The following is a 20319-nucleotide window of genomic DNA, read 5'->3' on the forward strand; positions in this document are numbered from 1 at the left end:
TATATTTGGGAAAAAAGTTTCCGATGTTACTTTAGATAATTTTATCTAATGTTCATCGAAACGACGTCGTTTCTGGGTTTGAAAAATTAAAAAATTAGAGTGATAAAGATTATTATAACCCTGAAATAAATTAAAATTACAAAAATACCATGATTTCCGTGCCAAAACGACGTCGTTTTAATGAACATTAGATAAAGTTATCTAAAATAACATCAGAAAAAATAAACCCTATATATTTCTCATGTTTATTTTTTGCAACATACAAAAAAAAAATAGGTGTCACTCACTTTTTATGTATTGCATAAGACAAATTATCTAATGCAAAAAGATAAACACGTTTCTTTAAGGAAAAATAATTTTTTTTACCTATTTTACCAAATGGGGGTTGCAAGCCTCATAACAATGATAAGATTGTTCCTTTTAAGCTTCTTTTAATAAAGGGTTTTATTTTTCTTATGTTGCATGAGACAAGTTGTCTCATGCAACACACAAAAAGTCGATGGGACTCACTTTTTTATTTTCTCTCTCTTCCTTTTTAGTGAGTCTCATTCATTTTTTGTAACATAAGAAAAATAAAACCCTTTAATAAATTAGTAAATTCCTGTGTGGATTATACAGTTATGAAACCATAAGCTTTTATTGAAAAGCCAAAGGGAAAAATGTTTATCCTTTCAAATAACACAACTTATATTCTTTCACTCTTACAAAGAAGTAGGACCCACACCTTTATTTTTTTTGTCAACTCTCTCTCATCCTTTATCTATCTCTTTCTCTCTCTTAAAATAACACAACTTTACATCCTTTAAAATGACACACACTTTACCCAAAGCCAAATCATACAATTAATTTTCTACATATTTAGAGAGAGGTCATTGGGTTGCACACTCTCAGCTATCGAAATTTATAATTCGTTTGATTGTGTTTTAAATTTTTTTTTCTTCTTAAAACTGTTTTGTAAAATAGTTAATGAAATAAATATTTTATGTATTTTTTTGTTTTGAAAGTTAAAAATCAAAACACAAAACAAAAATAACTAAAATATGTTCTTTAAATTTGATTATAAAAATAAAAAAATAATTATAATTTTCAAAACTATTTTTATAAAACAGGACTATCAAACAGATTTTATTTTATTTTTTCAAAAATCAAAAATTTATTTTTAAAAACAGTATTCAAATAGCCGTTAAACTTTCTCCAGTGGCATATATGGTAGTCGTTCAATTAACAATTGGGTGGGTGGTTGGGTGTTAATTTTAATATTACTTTTTGTGTGCATTTAGGTTATTCAGGTGAAGCAAAAATCCTCAAAACCCGATTTTTTTTTTTTTTTTTTTGTAATAAAAAACCCGATTCTTTGTAAGAGCGTGGTTACTAACAATATGTGGATTCAAAAAGAAAAAAGTAATTTGTTATCGTTATTATCTCTTGATGACTTTTTGTTTATAAATAAAAAATAAGAGACAAATAAATAAACATATGGGTTTGGTGTTTGTCATTTTAAATAACATAAGTTATGTCATTTTAGGAGAGAGATGGACACCGAAAAATAGAAATCACGAGAGAGAGAAAGTGAGTGATTTTTTTAATTTTAAATTTAAATAATTTTTTTCTGTGTCTGTCTCTCTCTTAAAAGGATAGAGTGTTATGTCATTTAAAATAATAAACATTTTCCCCTAAACATATATGCAAGATGTAATGATGTAGCTTAGAAACCACCTCATGGATAATTGTTTCGTTATCGTTTTTTAAAAGTAAAATTATTAGAAAATTTAAAAATTAGATTACAAAGAAGCATATATTTAGATACGTGTCATGTGTTGTCAAATAGTTATATATTTAGATACGAACAATTTATTAGTTGTTGATACTAACCTTTGATTACATACAAGCATATATAACTACACTCTTAATCTTAATTATTAATTTTATTTCTATTCAACCGCTCTAATTTATTAGATATATTAATAAATACAAAAAAATTAGTGATTAAATTTTGGTATAAATTTTGAAGAGAAATGATCATTTAATACTAATATAAGTTACATTCCCACAATGGGACATGGATTGCTGGGTTTTTATATAAGATAGGTATCTGCTCTCCTTATATAGCTGAACTTTGGGCGATCTATAAGGGGATCAGAGTTGCTTGGGACCTTAATGTGACATAACTGCTAGTGAAAAGTGACTGCCTTTTAGCTATCCAAGCCATCAATTGCATGTCTGCTATCTGTAATAACCATCAGCTTGTGAATAGCATCAGAAGCTGGAGTAACAAGGAGTGGATTGTCAAATTTGATCATGTCCGAAGAGACAGTAACGTTTGTGCTAACCGTCTTGCTAATTTAGCTTCTGCTACATAGGATGATTTTGTTTTGCTGTTAGATGCCCCTTTGGAGCTGAGTCCGTTAATTCTGGACTCTGAGTGTGGCAATTTGTAGTTTTCTTTTTTGGGTTTTGCCCCTTTGCAGTACTAAAAAAAAAAAAAGTTACATTCTCAATTTTATATCCAACATTCTCATTTTAGATATATAAATCTTAAGTTAATTTTGTTAATTTTCAAATAGCAAAGTCGTTTTACACCATTATAATTTGAAAAAATATTTTCTCATATGTTATGACTCTTTAATTTGAGTGTAAAGTTTTTTTTTTAATAAATGTGGAGCCCACCACTAGTTAAGTCACAACATGATAAATCAATTCTCATGTAACATGAGAAATCAAACCCTTTATAATTTATACTCTAGTTTTAGTAATTAATTTTATGGGAAATGATACTCGCATGCTACATAAGATATCTATCTCATGTCATACACTCATAGAATTTTGTGCCAATCATTTCTTTTCTTTTTTCTTTTCTTTTTAAATTGTGGACCCCACATATTTGTATCACCCACATGAGATAGTACTCTTATGTAACATGAGATTAATAAATCCCTAATTTTATTTATACTAACAGTTTTAATTTATTAAATACGTATATTATTGTATACAGGTGGATCAATAAATAAAATTTGATATAAACCGAAAAAAAAATTGATGTATGGCTTATTATTTAAAAAAAAAAGTAAGTTGATATTATCCTTTTTCTGCTATTGACAACATGATTCATAATGTGGTTCTTGGATTGATCGAACGTACTGATAGCTGCACTGCATATGCAGCAAATGTGCCAAACCCGAACGCACTGTTTTTTTTTTTCTGCACTCTGTTAATATTCATTCCCTGTGATATTTACAACCGCTGTTGCAATCGAACTATCACATCTTGATGATGGGAAAGAGGAGGTTCTTCATATTTCGTCTTCTCCTTTCCTTTCGTTACAAGCACTAATTCTACCATCTGAAACTTGAATTCTATCCTATGTCTCCCAAGCAGAGCATTTGTATTCTGTTGCATTTATGTTTTCTCAAAAAAATAAAAAAAATAAAAATTAATGTCTTCACTTAGCTGTACAGTGCATCAGATAAATAAGATAGGATATTCTTATTATCAAATATTTTTATTATCAATCCACTATCTCTCTAATATAACTATATCAACGGGAGAATATATTAAAAGTTCTTTTTTTCTCTCTCTTTAAAATTTTTTCAAACATTATCGACTAAAAAATGAAATCTAACAGTAATTAAAGTGATAATAAATTAATTGTCGACCGAAAAGTGAAATCCAACAATAAATTAAAATGGTAGTAAATTGATCGTAAAAATATTTGATAATAAGAATATTCTATATCCATATAAATTACTAACAAAAGACAAAACAAAACAATGATGGCAAAAACTTGTAAGCTTTTAACTAATACTAGAAGTAGTAACTCACGTATTAAACGCATGTACAAGACTAAAATATAGAAAGAAAAAATAAAAGAAAATACGGTATAATGACCTAAAATAACTTTATATGTTTTATTAATTTGTTGAATAAACAAAAATATAATAGGAAGTTCTTCAAGGAGCTCTATTAGTAATAAAAACCAATGTTATTAAAACTGACGAGTCAATGAACTGGATTATTGGGTTACTGGTTTAATTAACAAGTCATTGATTGAACTGACTCGATAATTATATGCAATTCTATAATTTATATTAAAAAATTATAAACATACTTAAATATCCAAAAAAAAAAAAAAAATTCAAATATTTTAATATAAAAAATAATAAATCACACATTATTATCCAATAAAGGATCAAACAAAAATATAATGATCGTAATACTGGATTTCAGGTTCAATAAATGACATCTCTAGATATAAATCAAATCAAATTTTCTTGCATAGTGCATAATTGAAATAATATTAGTATTGTAAGTACATAATCTATGTAAGTCAATAAGCAAAAAATACTCAAATATATCCATTATGATTTTGTTAAAAAAAAATTGAAATTTTTTTTTTGGACCGGATCACCAGTTTTCACAAAAACCGATCGTGTCGCATCAGTTCCAATACATGACCGATCCGTTGCTTCACCCGGACCGATTTACCGATTTTCGGATCGAATCGTCGGAGCGCTCCAGTTTTATTAACATTGATAGAAACTATTCGAATGAACTTATGTTTGTAGAAGCGTAAACAATTTTTTATAATCCCCAACAGATCAAGTGGGAGAAATATATTCTTCCGTCCATTTCTTTTAAGTAACTATAAGCTTCATCTTTGAGGTGTCAAAATGCTGGTGCAATGGTCCACGGCAGGTAGAGTAAAAGTCAGATGAAATTCTAACAGTATCCCTATTTACTAGTGCCTAAGGCATAATGTGAGTTTCAAATACTCGGCTAAAATGACATACTAATTCAACTACATTTTCACTAAAGTAAGTGCACATGTTCTAATCCAACTAAATCAAATAATTTAAATTTACCTACAAAATTCAAGGGCATCACCCATGAGGTGGTGCAGACTGCCCTCCCCAACCCATTACCAGTTGCCGTTGACCCCAAAAAAACATCCCTTACCAGTTACCAATGGAAGCTCCTCTGGCTACAAGTGCTAAACAATCCAAAGCTACATCTTAGTAAACCAAACTCTTCTACAACATGACTATGAAATCTTGTCAAGTCATATTATATGGCATCTTATCACAACGTCCACATTCGTGGGCTTCAAATATCTGAGATGCTGCAATCCATGTTTTTCCAAATGGCTTTTATTTTTTAACATATCATTCCTCCAATGCCTAACGGTTCATAATGAAATTGAAACAAGGAAGCATTAGCTTCAAGCATAAGTCATATTTACAACAAGTTCTTCCTATCTTAATTTGGAGTGGAGGATTTCATTCTTCTGGCGTTGTGTTCATTGCAAGGCCTTTTATCACATGCCGGCATTGAAACCTGTGAGGAGAAAAAGATGTAAGCCATTTAAAAGTTAGCAATGCTGAATGATCATAGTGTGGAGGAAAAAAAGACTAGAGACCATATCATGAAAAGCGTAGGAAAACTATGTTATTAGTAGGCATAAAATGGAATGCTATTTAGGGAGGTCACAAATGTTAAGCAGTAGGCAAATTTATGGTCCCCTGGCAAACAGTAATGGTCTGCTTGGACACAAAACCCAACTGCCTGTATTATAAATGTGAAAAATAACAAACAAATTGACTGCTAACATTATAATGTGCCAAATGAAGAATGATCTGAAGGGTTATACAGTAACATATTTGCAGGAATTTTTCACCTCATACCATCAAATATAAGTCCAGTGAAAAAACAGGTGATTTGGTGAGCAGCATACAAAAGGCAATTCATCTAAACAAAAATGTATCCTCATAAACCAAATATTCATAGCATGCGAAAAGATACCAGATCAAATCTTCTGAAGTGGGAGAAGCAACTTCCTGATCCTGGTTTCGGCACTTGAAGAGTAGCCTGAGAGGCACAACCTACAGTGAAAAGGCAGTTCAGTTGCTGGCAATACATGAAAAATCCTCCTCCCAAAATATTTATTATATAGGAATATATAATGCATGAGATCCTTTTACTAGGAAACAATATGCATGCAATAACTAAAGCAAAACTAATTCACTGAAATAGCCTTTATGAGTTATATTAAATATAAGTCCTACGGGTGGTTTGGCAACTTTCAAAAACAATATATGTAAGTACGGGGTTATTAAATATAAGATACTAGTTTATAAAATGTCCAACACCAAGTTTTTTCTAGTCCAACTTTTTCTTGACTCTCTCTCTGTCTCTCTCTACCCCATTATAATTATTTTGTTATAGGAAATGAACAGAAATTTATTATCTCAATATAATAAAATTAAAATTGTTTTTTATTTTCTCACTTTAGTCCAACAACAGTAATATTAAAACCAGTTTTAAGCTAGTTTTCAACTAAACTCAATTTAATTTTCAAGCTTCAATAGGTTCTTTTTTATAAGGGTTTGTATAATTGGTTCCATTTTGCACCATGTTAAACTAGTTTTGGAAGTAGCCAAACACACCCTAAGAAATACTGAAAGATTTATATTGTTGCCTAAAACATGTTAAATCTTAACTCATAGTGTGAGAGAAAAAACATTTTCATTTCCATAGTAAAACAAGTTAAAAGGAACAATACCAACATCAATCAAATCCGTAGCATAAAAGGAATTGAAGTCAGATAGCAAGGTCTGCAGTTAAATTATTTCCAAAGAATGATGATATTAATGATGAATTGCCCGCAGTCTTAAAGTCAGTCATGCAACAAAATAACACTAGTTTCATCAGGTTCACATCACTGATCACAAAATTGGAATTATTGAAAAAAAACATATAATCACTGTATCAGATGAAACATATGTCTGCCATATTTGAATTTGGAAAGCAGCTAATATAAATAGCACTTGCTATCTTCTTTACCAAATAAAGAAATCATGAGCATTACTAACTGCAAATGCTCCGCAAACAAATACAGTACATGATGCCCTAAGCAAACAGAAAAGATCATATATTTCAAACATTAAAAAAAAAATATCTATTAATATAATATGTCATCATAGCCTATGTTACCTTTCTGTTATACCTAAAATCACGTTTAGGCAGAAAATGCAGAGGCTGATTGAAAGAAGAAGGGGCCTTAATTAAAACAAACAATTTGATAGGACCTATACAAAAGCAGGGAAAGTATAATCATCGTATTATTATAGCATAAAGCACGACAAATAAATAAGGAGATAACATGAAGAAAATTCATTCAAATTATGAGTAAATATTCAAATTGGTCCTTCAAAAGATACATGGGACACCAAGTTGGTCCTCCAAAGATTTTGGGTATTAATTTGATCCCTCAATGTTTAATTGAACATACCTTTTGATCATCAATTTGGTCCCGGAATCGATGCTTATTTTACACAATGAAGGACCGAGTTGATGTCCAAAATCTTTGAAGGACCAACTCGATGTCTAATGTATCTTGGGAGGGCCAATCTGAATATTTCCTCTTCAGATTAATGTTTAACTAACTAGCAAAGTCAATACCAACCAGGATAGGTCACAGACCCAGCACCCTTTGATATCAATGTCCGAATTGCCTGTTAAAGAAAACATGAAACATAACCTCAAACTCTTCTCCCTCTCACAAAGCACATTGCATCTTAATCTGAAATACAAAAATATCAATAAGGAACCTTTCTTGAAAGACCATCGGCTGCTTTACTCCGAGCAAAATCATCTGCAACATTGGAAACAGAAATTCCGTGGGGAAAGTCCAAGACATAAATGTGCTGAGGTCGAAGTGGGCTAGCTCCAAGAGCCAAAATGACCCCCTCTATGGTGGGAATATCACTGATAATCATCTTAATTGCAGTTTCTACATTCAAAAGTGAATTCATAAACTTATCCAATCTCCTGATTCCAAGCTTGATATCCCTCATTTTGCTAACATGTTTTCTCCTACATGATGCCTTTAATTCAGTTCCCATAGCCATCTCCTGAGATTAATAAATTCAGGATGCATGCAAATCACAGACAAAATAAAAATAATCACTCATTCAAACGATTTCTATTCGGAAAACATACCAATTGCTTAAACTCGGAATGCAATGCGTCAAATTCAATACTCATATCCTGAACTGTGCTGCATAAACGAAAAGCCGTCAATACTACAAATTTCAATTTCGAAAAATGAGAAAAAAGTTTCCGTAAAGCTTGGTTACAAAATATCCAAATAATTGAAATAATTAAATTCCACAATTGAAACCAAAACGGAGAAATTTTTTGTCCAAAAAAAAAAGAACATACGAGGGGATTTGCTGGTGCATGTAAAGCACAAACCCTAGGACGTCGTAGATGGTGTGGAATATGGCGGAGCCATTTAAGGTGTCTGTTGTTGTATAGATTTCTGCGCTATTCATCTCCGGCTCCGATCTCTCCATCGTTTCCGTTGTGAAATCTTATGCAATGTTCGTTGCTCATTTCAAATGTTGAGAATGTAAAGAGTGAAAGACCCGCCAATCAGTGGGCTCAGCTACCAGCTCTTTCTGGCCCAATCCAAATTTCAAAAAAAAAAAAAAAAACACTACTTTGTTGCCCCTTCGTTAAATAACTTGTATATATATGTCGAAAAAAGTGAACAAAGAATTAACATTCCTCTTAGATAACATATCTAAAATACAATAACTCCATTTAACTCTATATCTCTTCCGCAAAACCTCTCATGTAATTCAAAATCTTTATAGGAAGTTAATATGTACAGTTTGACAAGTTGAATGAACTGAACTGTTAAGTTTTAAATCGCGTAATTTTTTTCAAAAATAACATATAATCAAAGAGAGTTTTTTGAAATTTAACTTAAAAAAAAAAAAAAAAAAACTCTCTTGTCAACCTTTAAAATTCATATGCCAATCGTAGTTTTTATTTCTTTCTTTTTGGGGCTTAGCCCCTCATCATGTACTAAAAAAATAAAAATAAAAAATCATATGCCAATTTTAAATTTAATTGTTTTTTTTTTTAATTTGAAGCAAAATAGCCTGTAGTTTTAAATGTGATGGCACAAAGTTACTTCAAATGAAATTAATTTTAAACATTTATCTATTACAACAATTATTTAAGAAGTTATATTTTAAATAATATTTGAATCATTAAACAATGATATAAACCTTTTACATTAACTCTGCATAAAATATAAAAAATTTACTAACGCAATCCCTCTTCAATGAACATTAACAAAAGAAAAGTGTTTCATTTTTGTCAGTATTTGTTTATAATCTTACCCAAAAATGAAAAACCAACAGCCTTTTAATTTAACGATAATTGATGAGAGCGTGTTTAGTTTGGCGTTTGGGTCGGTCAAACCCATTTTAAGAGCGTGCGTGTGCAAAGGAAATTTTATGCCCAAATCATGGTATTTGGCAAAATTCTTATTCAAAAAAAAAGAAAGAGAGAAAGATTATATAATATCATTATTTATGTATCTTTGTCTAAGTAGCAGTTGACAATAATATTGATTTTTGAATGATTATTGAATGAGCAATCTAATAACCAATAATGCAGCTCCATCGAAAAATCGTTAATGGCCGGTACGACAAATTTGGTTAGAGCCATTTGTACAATAACAACTGATTAGTCAATAAATAGGAACGTGACCAAAGTGCGACAAATTTTTTATTTAAATGTTACGTGAATAATACTTTTTATCAGACTGTCACATATCAAAGTTTGCTATAGCGAACTTCATGGCCAATTATTTCGTGACACGTGGCCATATTGCGTACCAAATTTCCTACCGCTAAGAGCGAACTTAGCCTTGTCAGCTTTTTCTTATGAAAGTGTGTCACGTGCCACAAAATCATTCGCGAACAAAGTTTGCTACTAGTTGTAGTGAATTACATCACATGACAGTTGGGTAAGAAGTACTGTTCGCGTGACATTTAGATAAAAAATTTGTCCAAAAGTGACATTTTGGTCGATGTTCCCAATAAATAAGTATTTTACGAAAAATACTTATTTTACTAAAAAATTACGAAAACATAATTGTTTTGAACTATTTTACGAATGTATTGTAGTAGATCTCACTCAAATAAGGCGAGACTACTCTCGCCCAAATAAGGCGAGTTTTCCCTTAGAACTCGGCCAAAAGAGGCGAGATCCAGCACCATTCACGTTGTGACATATGACACAAGAAATTAATAATTTGATCGTAAAATTTCGGAAGACCATAACTTTTAACTCGGTGTCCAAATCAAGTATTTTTTTTATTCCATATAATTTTTCGAGATCTACGCAACGACATCTTATCGAAGGAGATTTGCTCACAAAATATATAGGTTTCTAGATTGATTGACTCTATTTTATCTCTATATTTTTTGTTTTCTCTTTGGCATTTAATGCTTTTGTTATTTTACAACAAGTTAGTTACATGAGAAAAATACTTCTGGGTTTAGTAAATGGAAAATGTTGCCAAAAGATGCAGGAGAGAGCATGATGGCAAATATATGCCCAAAATATAAATGAAATTCTCAAGGATGTCGGCATACCTAATCTAACATCCTATAGTATTTTTTCTTTTTTTTTTGTCGTTTGATGTGTTTCTGTTTTATAATAACACAATTAGATGTGTTCCTTTAACAATATGAAGAAACCTGCTGATTCAAAGCTCTAAATGGGCATGATAATCTTAGGATAAGTTTTTCAGAAAACACAGTTTCATGACCTTATGCCTGACTCTAGTGTATTTCAGCTTAGCCAGTGCCCCTTGTATCAAACATGTTCTGAGTCGCAAATTATGCATAAAGGTGTATTGATCTGGTAATATTCAAGACAAAAACTTTACTGTTTTAGAATACTCGTGTGCTTGTTTGAGAAACTTTCATCATCTCCCCATGTGTAAATTATTTCAATTCTTTTACCACATAATGACGCTTACTAGTGACTCTACTGGTTTCAGAAAGGCAGCTGGAGTCCTGAAAGTATATTTCTATTGCCAATACTTCTTTATCTACATCAATTTTCTTTTCTTTTTTTTGAACAGATGTCAATAATCAACTTATCTTTTGGCCTGAATGCATTTTAAATTGATATGGAATATGTAAATTTGGATTCATTAGTATGTTAATAGTGGGATTTACTAGAAATTGTATCTCTAAGGAAGGGAGACATCTGTTCAAACTCCGTAGATTGAAAATACACTACATGATGTTTTCAAAATGTCCACTTATCAGCACTCAAAAAAGAATGTTCCTCATTTGACACATTCAATCTACATTTATTAAACTCATGTTTTTTATGTCATGATGAGCTTGAGTTTCTGTTTAGGTGGGATGCTCCTCTAATTACATATATGATATGTCCATATGCTTCTGCTGATGTTTAGTCCTCTGTGTAGCTTATTTGGAATTTGTTTTGTATGTGTTAGGCACTTAGGCTTGGACGCAGGCATCACCTATCCCTCTCATGTAATTCAAAATCCAACTATTTCCATTTACAGCTGGTAAAAGATTAACCTTACTGCTTGCATAGAAAATCTTTATAGCAAATCAATATGTACAGTTTGACAAGTTGAATGAACTGTTAAGTTTTAAATCGAGTAAAACTTTTCAAAATAACATATAATCAAAAGAGAGTTTCTTGTAATTTAACTTTAAAAAAAATATACTCTCGTCAACCTTTAAAATTCATACGCCAGTCGCAATTTGAACATACCTTACAATTTTAAATTCAAGTGTTTTTTTTTTTCAATTTGAAGCAAAATAGCCTTTAGTTTTAAATGTGATGCCACAAATTTACTTCAAATGAAATTAATTTTAAACATTTATGTATTACAACAATTATTTAAGAAGTTATATTTTAAATAATATTTCAACACATCATTAAACAATGATATAAACCTTTTACATTAACTCTGCATAAAATAAAAATTTTACTAACGCAAACCCTTTTCAATGAACATTAACAAAAGAAAAGTATTTTATTTTTGTCAGTGTTTGTTTATTATCTTACCCAAAAATGCAAAACCAACGGCCTTTTAATTTAATGATAATTGATGAGAGCGTGTTTAGTTTGGCATTTGGGTCGGTCAAACCCATATTAAAAGCGTTCAAAGGAAATTTCATGCCCAAGGTATTTGGCAAAATTCTTAAGATTGCATGATAACATTATCTATGTATCTTTTTCTTTTTTTTGGATATAATTATCTATGTATCTTTGCTTAACAATAATATTGATTTTTGAATAATTATTGAATGAGCAATCTAATAATCAATAATTCCATCGAAAAATCGTTAATGGCCGGTGCCACAAGTTTGGTTAGAGCCATTTGTACAATAACAGCTGATGAGTAAGTAAAAAGATTAGAATAGCAAATTAAAAGGATTAAAGTCTACGGGTCTCAAGTCAGGTCTCCGATTGGAATAAACCTAAGTTACATAGTCTTGTCTTAAACTCGTTACTCGAGACAAAAACGGAGTAAGATTCGGGAGTCGAAGTAAAAGAAATTTTAAGTTCCATAGAAGGATGCCCAACGGCAGTTCTCTTTCAAGGAGCTCAAAGGCTCTTGTGGATCAATACAAGGCGGATATCATACAGCTTAAAAAGCTGATGGTGAGTCTCTCGTCACAACAATGCTATTGCCCCCATCAATCATCATTGAGGCCAATTTTATATTTTTGTTTTTGTTTTGGGGTGGGTGGTTTGTTTTTTTTTTTTTTTTTTGGGGGGGGGGGGGGGGGGGGGGGGGGGGGGGTTATGAAGGCAATTGACCTCCTATATCCAAGTACCTCGTTTTTATACTACACTTCACGTCTGCAACACGAGAATTTCCTGTACAAATCTCAGCTGCAGCCTATAACCATAATCTTAACTAAATAGTTTCCTATATCCATCAAAACAAACACCTTCCAGAAAGAATATCAGGAAACAAGGCTTCCGAATCAGCTACTACCACGTACCAACAAGCATCACTTAGCACCTCGTAACTAGCAATGCTAGCTGACCTCAATACTCGAAGACCCACAAACTGGATTGTAGTGTCCCCAAAAAACCGAGCTTCCTGGAAATATTTTCAATAGGCAATCCTGATCAATTATCACAATTGGAAAATCTGTACAGAGGAATATTTAGATTACTTACCAATGCTGACCAAAGAGTTATCCTCGAGGTTTAAATAAACTGTCACAGCAAAATGACGGCATATATTTTCCTTAAGTTATACACCATAACGTCTCAAAGCATTGCTTAAGCTTGGCATCACATTGTATGCTTGATATGATCTTCTAAGTTCAATAATGGAACCAACCTGGACCAAAAAAACCAAGGGCAGCTCAGCGAAACTGGAAAACAAACTAGGCAGTTGATCAAAGCACGTGATGGTTTGTGTTGAAAGAAAGTCTATTCCAAATCTTCAATACCGTATATAGAAGTATGACAGTTGAACCGAACTCATTATTTACTGTAGAGGGGAAAGAGTAGAACTAAATCCACTAATACCCTATGGAAATGACTCAATCTTTTTGGGTGATGAAAATAGTAGAAAGGATAAATTACTACAACACTACCTGTCAGGATACTAGTGACATATATGGTAAATGACTCCACAAAACAGGCTAATTTTCTGCTCCCAAATTGAAATTACTTGGAAAGCAATTCAAGCCAGATAAATGAAGCTGGCATGCATGAATTTCTTGCCTAATTATATGTATTATCAATGAGTTCACGTGCAAAGTACAAGTACAGGAACCCTTCTTGCACTTACAATAATTAGAACAGATGTAAAACCAATAGCAAATCCAGCATTGATACGCCGTAAATAGTGATCAAGAACACTTGAAGTAATGGCCAAAACACTTAACAATAGGCCCCCTGCAAATTTTCCACAAAGTAATGAATTAACATCAAGTAACATTGTAACAAGAGAAGGACAACAAAATGAGGCTGAAAATAAAATTAGAGTCTTTAACCAGTAACAGACCCCAAAATCGTGTGGATGCCTGAACCTTTGTGAGGTATTCTATAGTAGCCTTCCCAGGCTTTATGTTTGGTATTCTTGCACCCATCTTATTTAAGTAATCAGCAATTTCCTTTGGCAAGTTAGCCTGCACAATAAACATATAAAAGGCTATTTACAAGACACATACAAGTCATTCTGATATTTAATATATTGTGGAAACAATTTAATGGTGCATCAAATGAAGAATTCGACAGATTTACAATGCATGTGTTTTCAATTGTGTTGAAAGTTAATAATCAGAATAAGCAGCTGAGAATTCAGATCATTGCATGGATACATAAGTAACAGCTTTGGTATCCTTTTCCCTTGTTACATATTCTCACTTGAAATCTAATTTAGCCTACAAAAGGACCCAGGAACAACCACTTTGCTCCATATAACAGTGTAGCTTAGTTTTACTTTTTACCCTTGTACACTGCAAATTTCGGCTGCAATTTTTGCACAATTAGCAGTCAAATATGTATTGGTAACTAAAATTTTGAAATAATGGGTTACATCAGTGACATTTTGGGAACTATTATGGAAACTTTGTCAAAACTCATTTGACTAATCAACAGGAATTAAACAATTAAGTTTTTATTCTAATGTTTTAATTTCAGACCGGAATCTGACTTCAGATTGCTGCAGCCTTCAGAAGAATCCATGTACTATCTTTTCATAGATTTTTGTAAAACTAATAGCTTATATTAAAATGAAAATCCGGTATTGTTTAATAATATACCAAGTAGAATGAAAATCCTTATACCAAGTAGAATGTACAATAATATAATAGCAGCTAAAAGAAACTTACAATATCAAATATATTGAACAGGAAGACAAAAAAACCATATATGCAATAGTAGACCCACGGCTCAGCACCAACAGAAGTTTCAGGATTCAATATCTCCTTGACATGCCCCCAAAAAGGTGACCCAAGCAGACTGCCAATTAATAGCCAATTTAGAAATCAAACCTCACAAAAAAATAGCAAATAAAAAAGGAAACATCACTTTTTACACAGTGTGACAAGCAACAGGCAAATGTGTTACCTAGCAAACAGAGAGTAAAAGAGAGAGAAAAGCGAGCAAGCTAAGGCACTAACAACATATATAACAGAAATGTATAACAAATTTACCAAAAACTTCAATCATGAAGTCGAAATAAGAATGCCAGTTAAATTGTGAAACAGAATATACAAACCCTGCGAGAATGCTTGGAAATGCCAAGAGGTAAGAGGTGGTAAGAACAGGTTGCATCCCTGCTGGATTAATATTGAAAGGAATATAGGGCTCCACTTCAGTAATTGGTGATTGCTCCCTGTTTCAAATTATATAACATGCCATTATCAATTGTCAGCATCAATACACTTAAAATTATCATTTAATCCTTCAGAAAGACATACAAACTATCTGCCATAATAAATAACGACAGTAAATACTATTAAATATATAAACTAAGTCCAATATAAGTTGATATCCAAGCCACTGGAGGTACAGTACAGGAAAACTGAATGTACTGTTTTCTCAACCAGAGGTGCAGAACAACATTCCTCATGAACAATCATATCACCAATGTTAACTTTCAAGGAGGAGAACAAGTTTGAATTGTCTGGACAAACAATACATTACCTTGCAGCGGAAGCAAGTTTGAAACCATAGTACTGAAGCTTTACTTTCCTGCAACCTTCAGTTACTACAACTGCCCACATAGTGACTGCAGTGAAGATGCCAATCACTGCAAGCACATATGGCCACCAACTCACGGCACTCACTGCAATATCAAAAAAAATGAATCAATGAAGTTACAAATGATTCCACAGGATAAATATCATAATATAACTTTAGATATTTTCACCTGATTCAAATTGTATAACATCCTTGTAATATTATTCTAAGTATACATGCTCCTACAGGCCAAACTAAATTGCAGTTTTAAGTGAATTCCACATTTCAACCGCTATCTGACTTACATTGGTATGCTGGTCAAATCAGTTGGCAATGCAAAAGTTCCTCCAAAATTATTTATTCCCCATCTTTTTGGTCCTTTTTTTTTCTTTTTCTTTTATTTTTGGTTACGTATATTTAAATGTGAGATAGATTCTGTCATTTTCAAAAGAAAAAAAAAAAAAAAAATATTTGAATATGCATCTCAGAAAAGATAAAAAAACTGAAGTACTCAAAATTTTAGTAATGAGTCCGAACACAATTTTCCAGATACCAGACATGTTACTTTAATATGTCAAAATATAATCTTGACAATGAGAAACACAAGAGATGGCATAAAATTTCAAAAGATTTCATTTACATCCTGTCATGTACCTGAAAGCTGAGTAAGCATTTTGTGTAATGTCTCCATATAACCCGTCAGTATCCCCACACATACGATAAGAGACGAACCTTGACCTGAAGAAGGAATTATCAGTCACAACAGAATGAATTGAATGATAAAAGCAGACACCAATCATCAGGTCAGGTGTGTCCTTGAAATTACCCAAGTATAGGAAATAATCAACATCTGCCCATCTTTTTGCAGTGTGAGAGACAAAACAATGAAGAAGTCAACCAGATCAGCTAACATTAACATTGTCAGATTAATTCTGGTTTCTGATTTTGAACACCTCAACTTATCAGAATCAAAGATTTCTACATTTTTTATCATTACCAAACTAGCAACAGGACCCTTGATACAGGTTTGTAAAATTAAATTTTATTTAAATGATTAATTTTGTGGCAATTCTCTCTTTGAATTTCAAATTTTGAAAAAAAAAAGACTGGCTTTAAAACTGTAATTTGTAAATAATTAATTAAAAAAAACTTAAAAGTAGGAAATGGGTGAAAGAGATGCTATTAGTTTCGAAACACAATTTTCTCCTATCTATTAAATTGTATAAAACAAAATGCTAGGTTTTGCAAGGAGGGGCAATGGATACCAAGTGAAAGAAACTTCTTTCTATAGCAGAATAGGTTACACACTTATAAATGCACAATCTATATAGCATGACAAAGTAACAGTTTAGTGGTAAGAAGAATACCAAATCCAGATTCTGATATGGTATCACATATCCATGTAATAGTCATTGCACCACAAACCAACAAAAGGGTTGTCACCAGTACATGTTTTACCCTGCAAAAGTAACATTTTCACAACAAAAATATTTCAACAGAAATAATTTGGGGCAACAGACGTTCCAACATATCTGTGACTCAGTAAAATTATGATAAACAAGCAAAGAGACTGAGATCCAGATCATAAAGCTAAAAAATAAAGAAACAAAGTTTAAAATGGCAATTTCCTATGTTAAGAAGGCCAACGGCTCTGCTATGTCTTAAGATTATTTAAAGACATCTGTTTGGATAAAAATATATGGAAAATCATCTATTTAACCCTACTTATGGCATCAACTTGTGAGGAAAACATTGGTAGTTCAACTCTTTGTTAGATGAATGAAATCATGCTTGGAAAGTACTCTTCGATGCGGATTACCTATAACTAGCACCGTAAATTGAATATGGAAGTGAGTAGCAAGCAACTATTAGAGCTTCCAAAATTGCAAAGCCAAGTGACATCCACCATCTGAAATTTGCAGAACAAATCATTAGTTGAAATTCATTAAATCATGAATCAGATGAAGGGAACTACAAAAACAATGTGTAGCAAGAAATTATCTCACTGCTCAAGATGGATAAATAGACCCACATATAACTCTTAATCTTCTCATGCCCATCCAGACCTTCTTTCCGCAGCTTTACAAGAGAAGGAACGATATGACAGAATACCTGCAAATGAATATTTTGAATAAATGCAGTTCATAAAAGGTGAAAACTTCAAAAATAAATAGAGCATATACCAGAAAAATGGGTATCAGATAGAAAACCTCGGTTCTCTTCACAGCCAAGTACTTGACCATTCTTCTTGCAAAGATACTTATTTACGAAAAGAATCATTTCCTTATGTAATCAAAAGTACTGAGCGCAATTTTTTCAAAGGTCTACTTCGTTTTAAAAGAGGAACGCCACTGGTTTCATTTATAATAGTATCACATACATCATGATGACGCAACACTCTAGCAAAAAGATCAAAGAATTGAAAATTATATATAACTAAAGGCAGTTAATCTTCCTTAGGCCTTCAAATTAACAGAAAGTAAAATTTCGCAACAAATATCTGTCTAACAAACTCAATAAATAAAGGGGGAATACCTGCATTATAATGGACGCTATTATCTGAGGACTGATTCCAAGCTGGAAAAGAGATAGCTTGAGCTCAGCGGTAAAATCACCAAGTTCATCTGCCATAAGCTACATGAATGACTGTTCATATGTATAAACTCAGAAAAATACCCAAGCAAAAAATTAGCCAGCAAAAGTAGTAGATTAACTATACAAAATTTTCCTTATCACTTCACAAGCTACCTTGAGCTAACAGCTGATTCTGGGATCAGAAATCTCGGGACAAATTTAAGTTTTAAAGCCGTTGGCAAAATTGACCCAAACATTTCTCCTCATATTTTTTCCATTCAGTTGTGGTTCTGATATTTAAAATGAATATCATTAAATTGCCAATGAGCACCAAAAACGGGGTCGTATGTTCCAAGAGCTACAAAGTCAAAATCAATGTAAGTGTGTGTGGTTGGCATTAAAGGATTTAACTTACCAACAGATCCTGAAACAAAGCTCATGTAGTCTTGCGGTATCAACCTTCGGTCAAATCCAGGAAGAGGAATAAAATAACCAACACGACTGATTACAATTAACACAGCAGTCACGAACAGTCTTCTCCTAATCTCACTCTTGAAGAACGATTCAGCAGCACCATTAAGTACAGAACTCAAACGCACGAAGTTCAGAAACCTATTTTTGTACATTCTGGGTTTTAACTGTAGGGTGGTTCTCAAGTTATCAGCACCCGGAGATGCAACAACCGCTTCCCCGTCGTCACCATGAGTTGCCGGTACAACTTCCTGATTCGAAATCTCACTGTTCGGAGCCTCGACGCGCATATAGTCACTTCGAAGCCGATCGGAGAAGTTAACAGAAAGGCTCCGGTTCGCCTTCGAGAACAAAGACCGGTTCAGCGAAGGAAAATTCCTTGTGCTGAATGCGGGGATTGTGAAAAGAGAAACCCTAGTTCCTCTTCTACCTGTCATAATTAACACGTTTTAACTTAGGTTGCAGAATTAATATTCAATAAGAAGCTAAAATGCTTTATATCTTTATAGAATAGGTTTTTTTTCTTTTTAACAAACAGCCTGAGAACTAACCTGGAAGTGCGTTGAGTTTGGTTCGGAAGCTGTGTGGATGGAAGTGATTGGAGGAGAATCGCGTTGCTTCCATGGCTGTATTTCCGAACACTGGGTGAGTGAGTTCGGAAAGTAGCGAGAGCGAACCGGATGGTGCTTTAATCAACACTTAAACCCTCATCCGGGTACCTGGATCTTCTGCTTCACAGTTCACACACTCTAGTTACACAACCCCTCGGAAACTTTTCATTGGACACGTCACAATATGCTAACTTGATACGTGGCCTGTCGTGATTGGCCTGTATGGTAGTTGAGATGACAGATACCAATTGCTAAGTGAGTTTTTTCTATTGGGATATATTTTTCTTATTTGTTGGAAAAAATTTACCTCGTATTATAGAAATAAAAATATAAGTGGGATCCACAAATAAGAGAAGAGAAAAAAAAAGAGTGATGGGATCCAACTTATTTTTGTGTGTAGGAAAGTTGTTTATCTCATGTAAAATGAGATAAACATAACCCTTTTTTATTATGCCAAAAATGTTTAAGAATTGTCAATTTAGATAAAATTAGTTATTTTTTTTGTTTAGAATTTAAATTAAAAAAAATTACTCACTTTCTTCTCATGATTTTTATTGTGTATTTTTTCTTACTTAAAAAGATATAATTTTATGTACTTTAAAAAGATAAATACCAAATTCTTTTATTATTTTTTATTTTAGGTGAAGTTTTATTTTAAGTTTTTACTAATTTTATTGTAAATTAGGTCTTTTATATTATATATATATATATATATATATATATATATATCAATCAGATTTATCTCCTTGAGACGAGTAGATTTTCTGAGTATCTTCACAAGCTCCACAAACTTTGGTTCTTTAAAGCGTCTATAGGACTAATCTAAGTACAAGGTGAGTCTGAAATTAAGATCTTACTCCTTTTTCGAAGGTTATATTAGTGGGATCGAATTGAGATCTTTCTACCATCTACTCAACTCTTATATACTAATGTTCTGCCTTGAGCAGATATGCCCGACCTACGGTCGGGTCTTTGATATTGGATCTAGGATTTTCTCTCTAGATACCTATAAATTAGGTATCTTGGAGACAGTAGATCGCTACACACTATATGGCTTTAACCAGAGAGTGTGTGTGCACTGTCGTGTTTGAATGAAATAGGG

At 32.3% G+C, this 20319-nt stretch overlaps 2 protein-coding genes across 4 annotated transcripts; both read right to left on the reverse strand.

Moving 5' to 3' along the window:
* Nucleotides 1–4937: 4937 nt before the first annotated feature.
* LOC133287739 (uncharacterized) lies at nt 4938–8445 on the reverse strand. 2 transcript variants are annotated; one of them, XM_061485406.1, is made up of 7 exons: nt 8218–8445; nt 7996–8053; nt 7605–7907; nt 7460–7508; nt 7001–7082; nt 5797–5876; nt 4938–5331 (listed from the first exon to the last, which is right to left on the reverse strand). In XM_061485406.1, the coding sequence occupies exons 1-6, from the start codon at nt 8349–8351 to the stop codon at nt 5801–5803; spliced, it is 702 nt and encodes a 233-aa protein (XP_061341390.1). In that variant the 5' UTR covers nt 8352–8445; the 3' UTR covers nt 4938–5331; nt 5797–5800. The 2 variants fall into 2 exon arrangements, with proteins under 2 accessions (XP_061341390.1, XP_061341389.1); XM_061485405.1 differs by having other exon boundaries at nt 6988–7082.
* Nucleotides 8446–12657: 4212 nt separating this feature from the next.
* On the reverse strand, nt 12658–19313 carry LOC133287694 (preprotein translocase subunit SCY2, chloroplastic). Of its 2 annotated transcripts, none has more exons than XM_061485354.1 (14): nt 19158–19313; nt 18551–19036; nt 18097–18185; nt 17594–17673; nt 17381–17470; nt 16929–17020; nt 16216–16299; nt 15526–15667; nt 15098–15214; nt 14709–14838; nt 13880–14003; nt 13664–13770; nt 13042–13207; nt 12658–12957 (listed from the first exon to the last, which is right to left on the reverse strand). In XM_061485354.1, exons 1-13 carry the CDS (start codon nt 19228–19230, stop codon nt 13118–13120), a joined length of 1704 nt encoding a protein of 567 aa, XP_061341338.1. In that variant the 5' UTR covers nt 19231–19313; the 3' UTR covers nt 12658–12957; nt 13042–13117. The 2 variants fall into 2 exon arrangements, with proteins under 2 accessions (XP_061341338.1, XP_061341336.1); XM_061485352.1 differs by having other exon boundaries at nt 12658–12961.
* Nucleotides 19314–20319: the final 1006 nt, after the last annotated feature.

The sequence above is a fragment of the Gastrolobium bilobum genome, unplaced genomic scaffold (assembly GCF_033153095.1).
Source record: "Gastrolobium bilobum isolate Gb01-03AN ecotype WA unplaced genomic scaffold, APGP_CSIRO_Gbil_v1 utg2833, whole genome shotgun sequence".
Taxonomy (NCBI): Eukaryota; Viridiplantae; Streptophyta; class Magnoliopsida; order Fabales; family Fabaceae; genus Gastrolobium; species Gastrolobium bilobum.

What these genes read in the sequence shown, in the direction of transcription:
- LOC133287739 (XM_061485405.1), bottom strand. Translation starts at nt 8,351, where the DNA reads ATGGAGAGATCGGAGCCGGAGATGAATAGCGCAGAAATCTATACAACA. An exon ending in ATGCACCAGCAAATCCCCTC is followed by an intron (nt 8,054 to 8,217) that starts GTATGTTCTTTT and finishes TCGTTTATGCAG; the next exon opens with CACAGTTCAGGATATGAGTA. An exon ending in ATTCCGAGTTTAAGCAATTG is followed by an intron (nt 7,908 to 7,995) that starts GTATGTTTTCCG and finishes TATTAATCTCAG; the next exon opens with GAGATGGCTATGGGAACTGA.
- LOC133287694 (XM_061485354.1), bottom strand. Translation starts at nt 19,230, where the DNA reads ATGGAAGCAACGCGATTCTCCTCCAATCACTTCCATCCACACAGCTTC. An exon ending in CTTTGTTTCAGGATCTGTTG is followed by an intron (nt 18,186 to 18,550) that starts GTAAGTTAAATC and finishes AGCTTATGGCAG; the next exon opens with ATGAACTTGGTGATTTTACC. An exon ending in ATTTACGGTGCTAGTTATAG is followed by an intron (nt 17,021 to 17,380) that starts GTAATCCGCATC and finishes TTACTTTTGCAG; the next exon opens with GGTAAAACATGTACTGGTGA.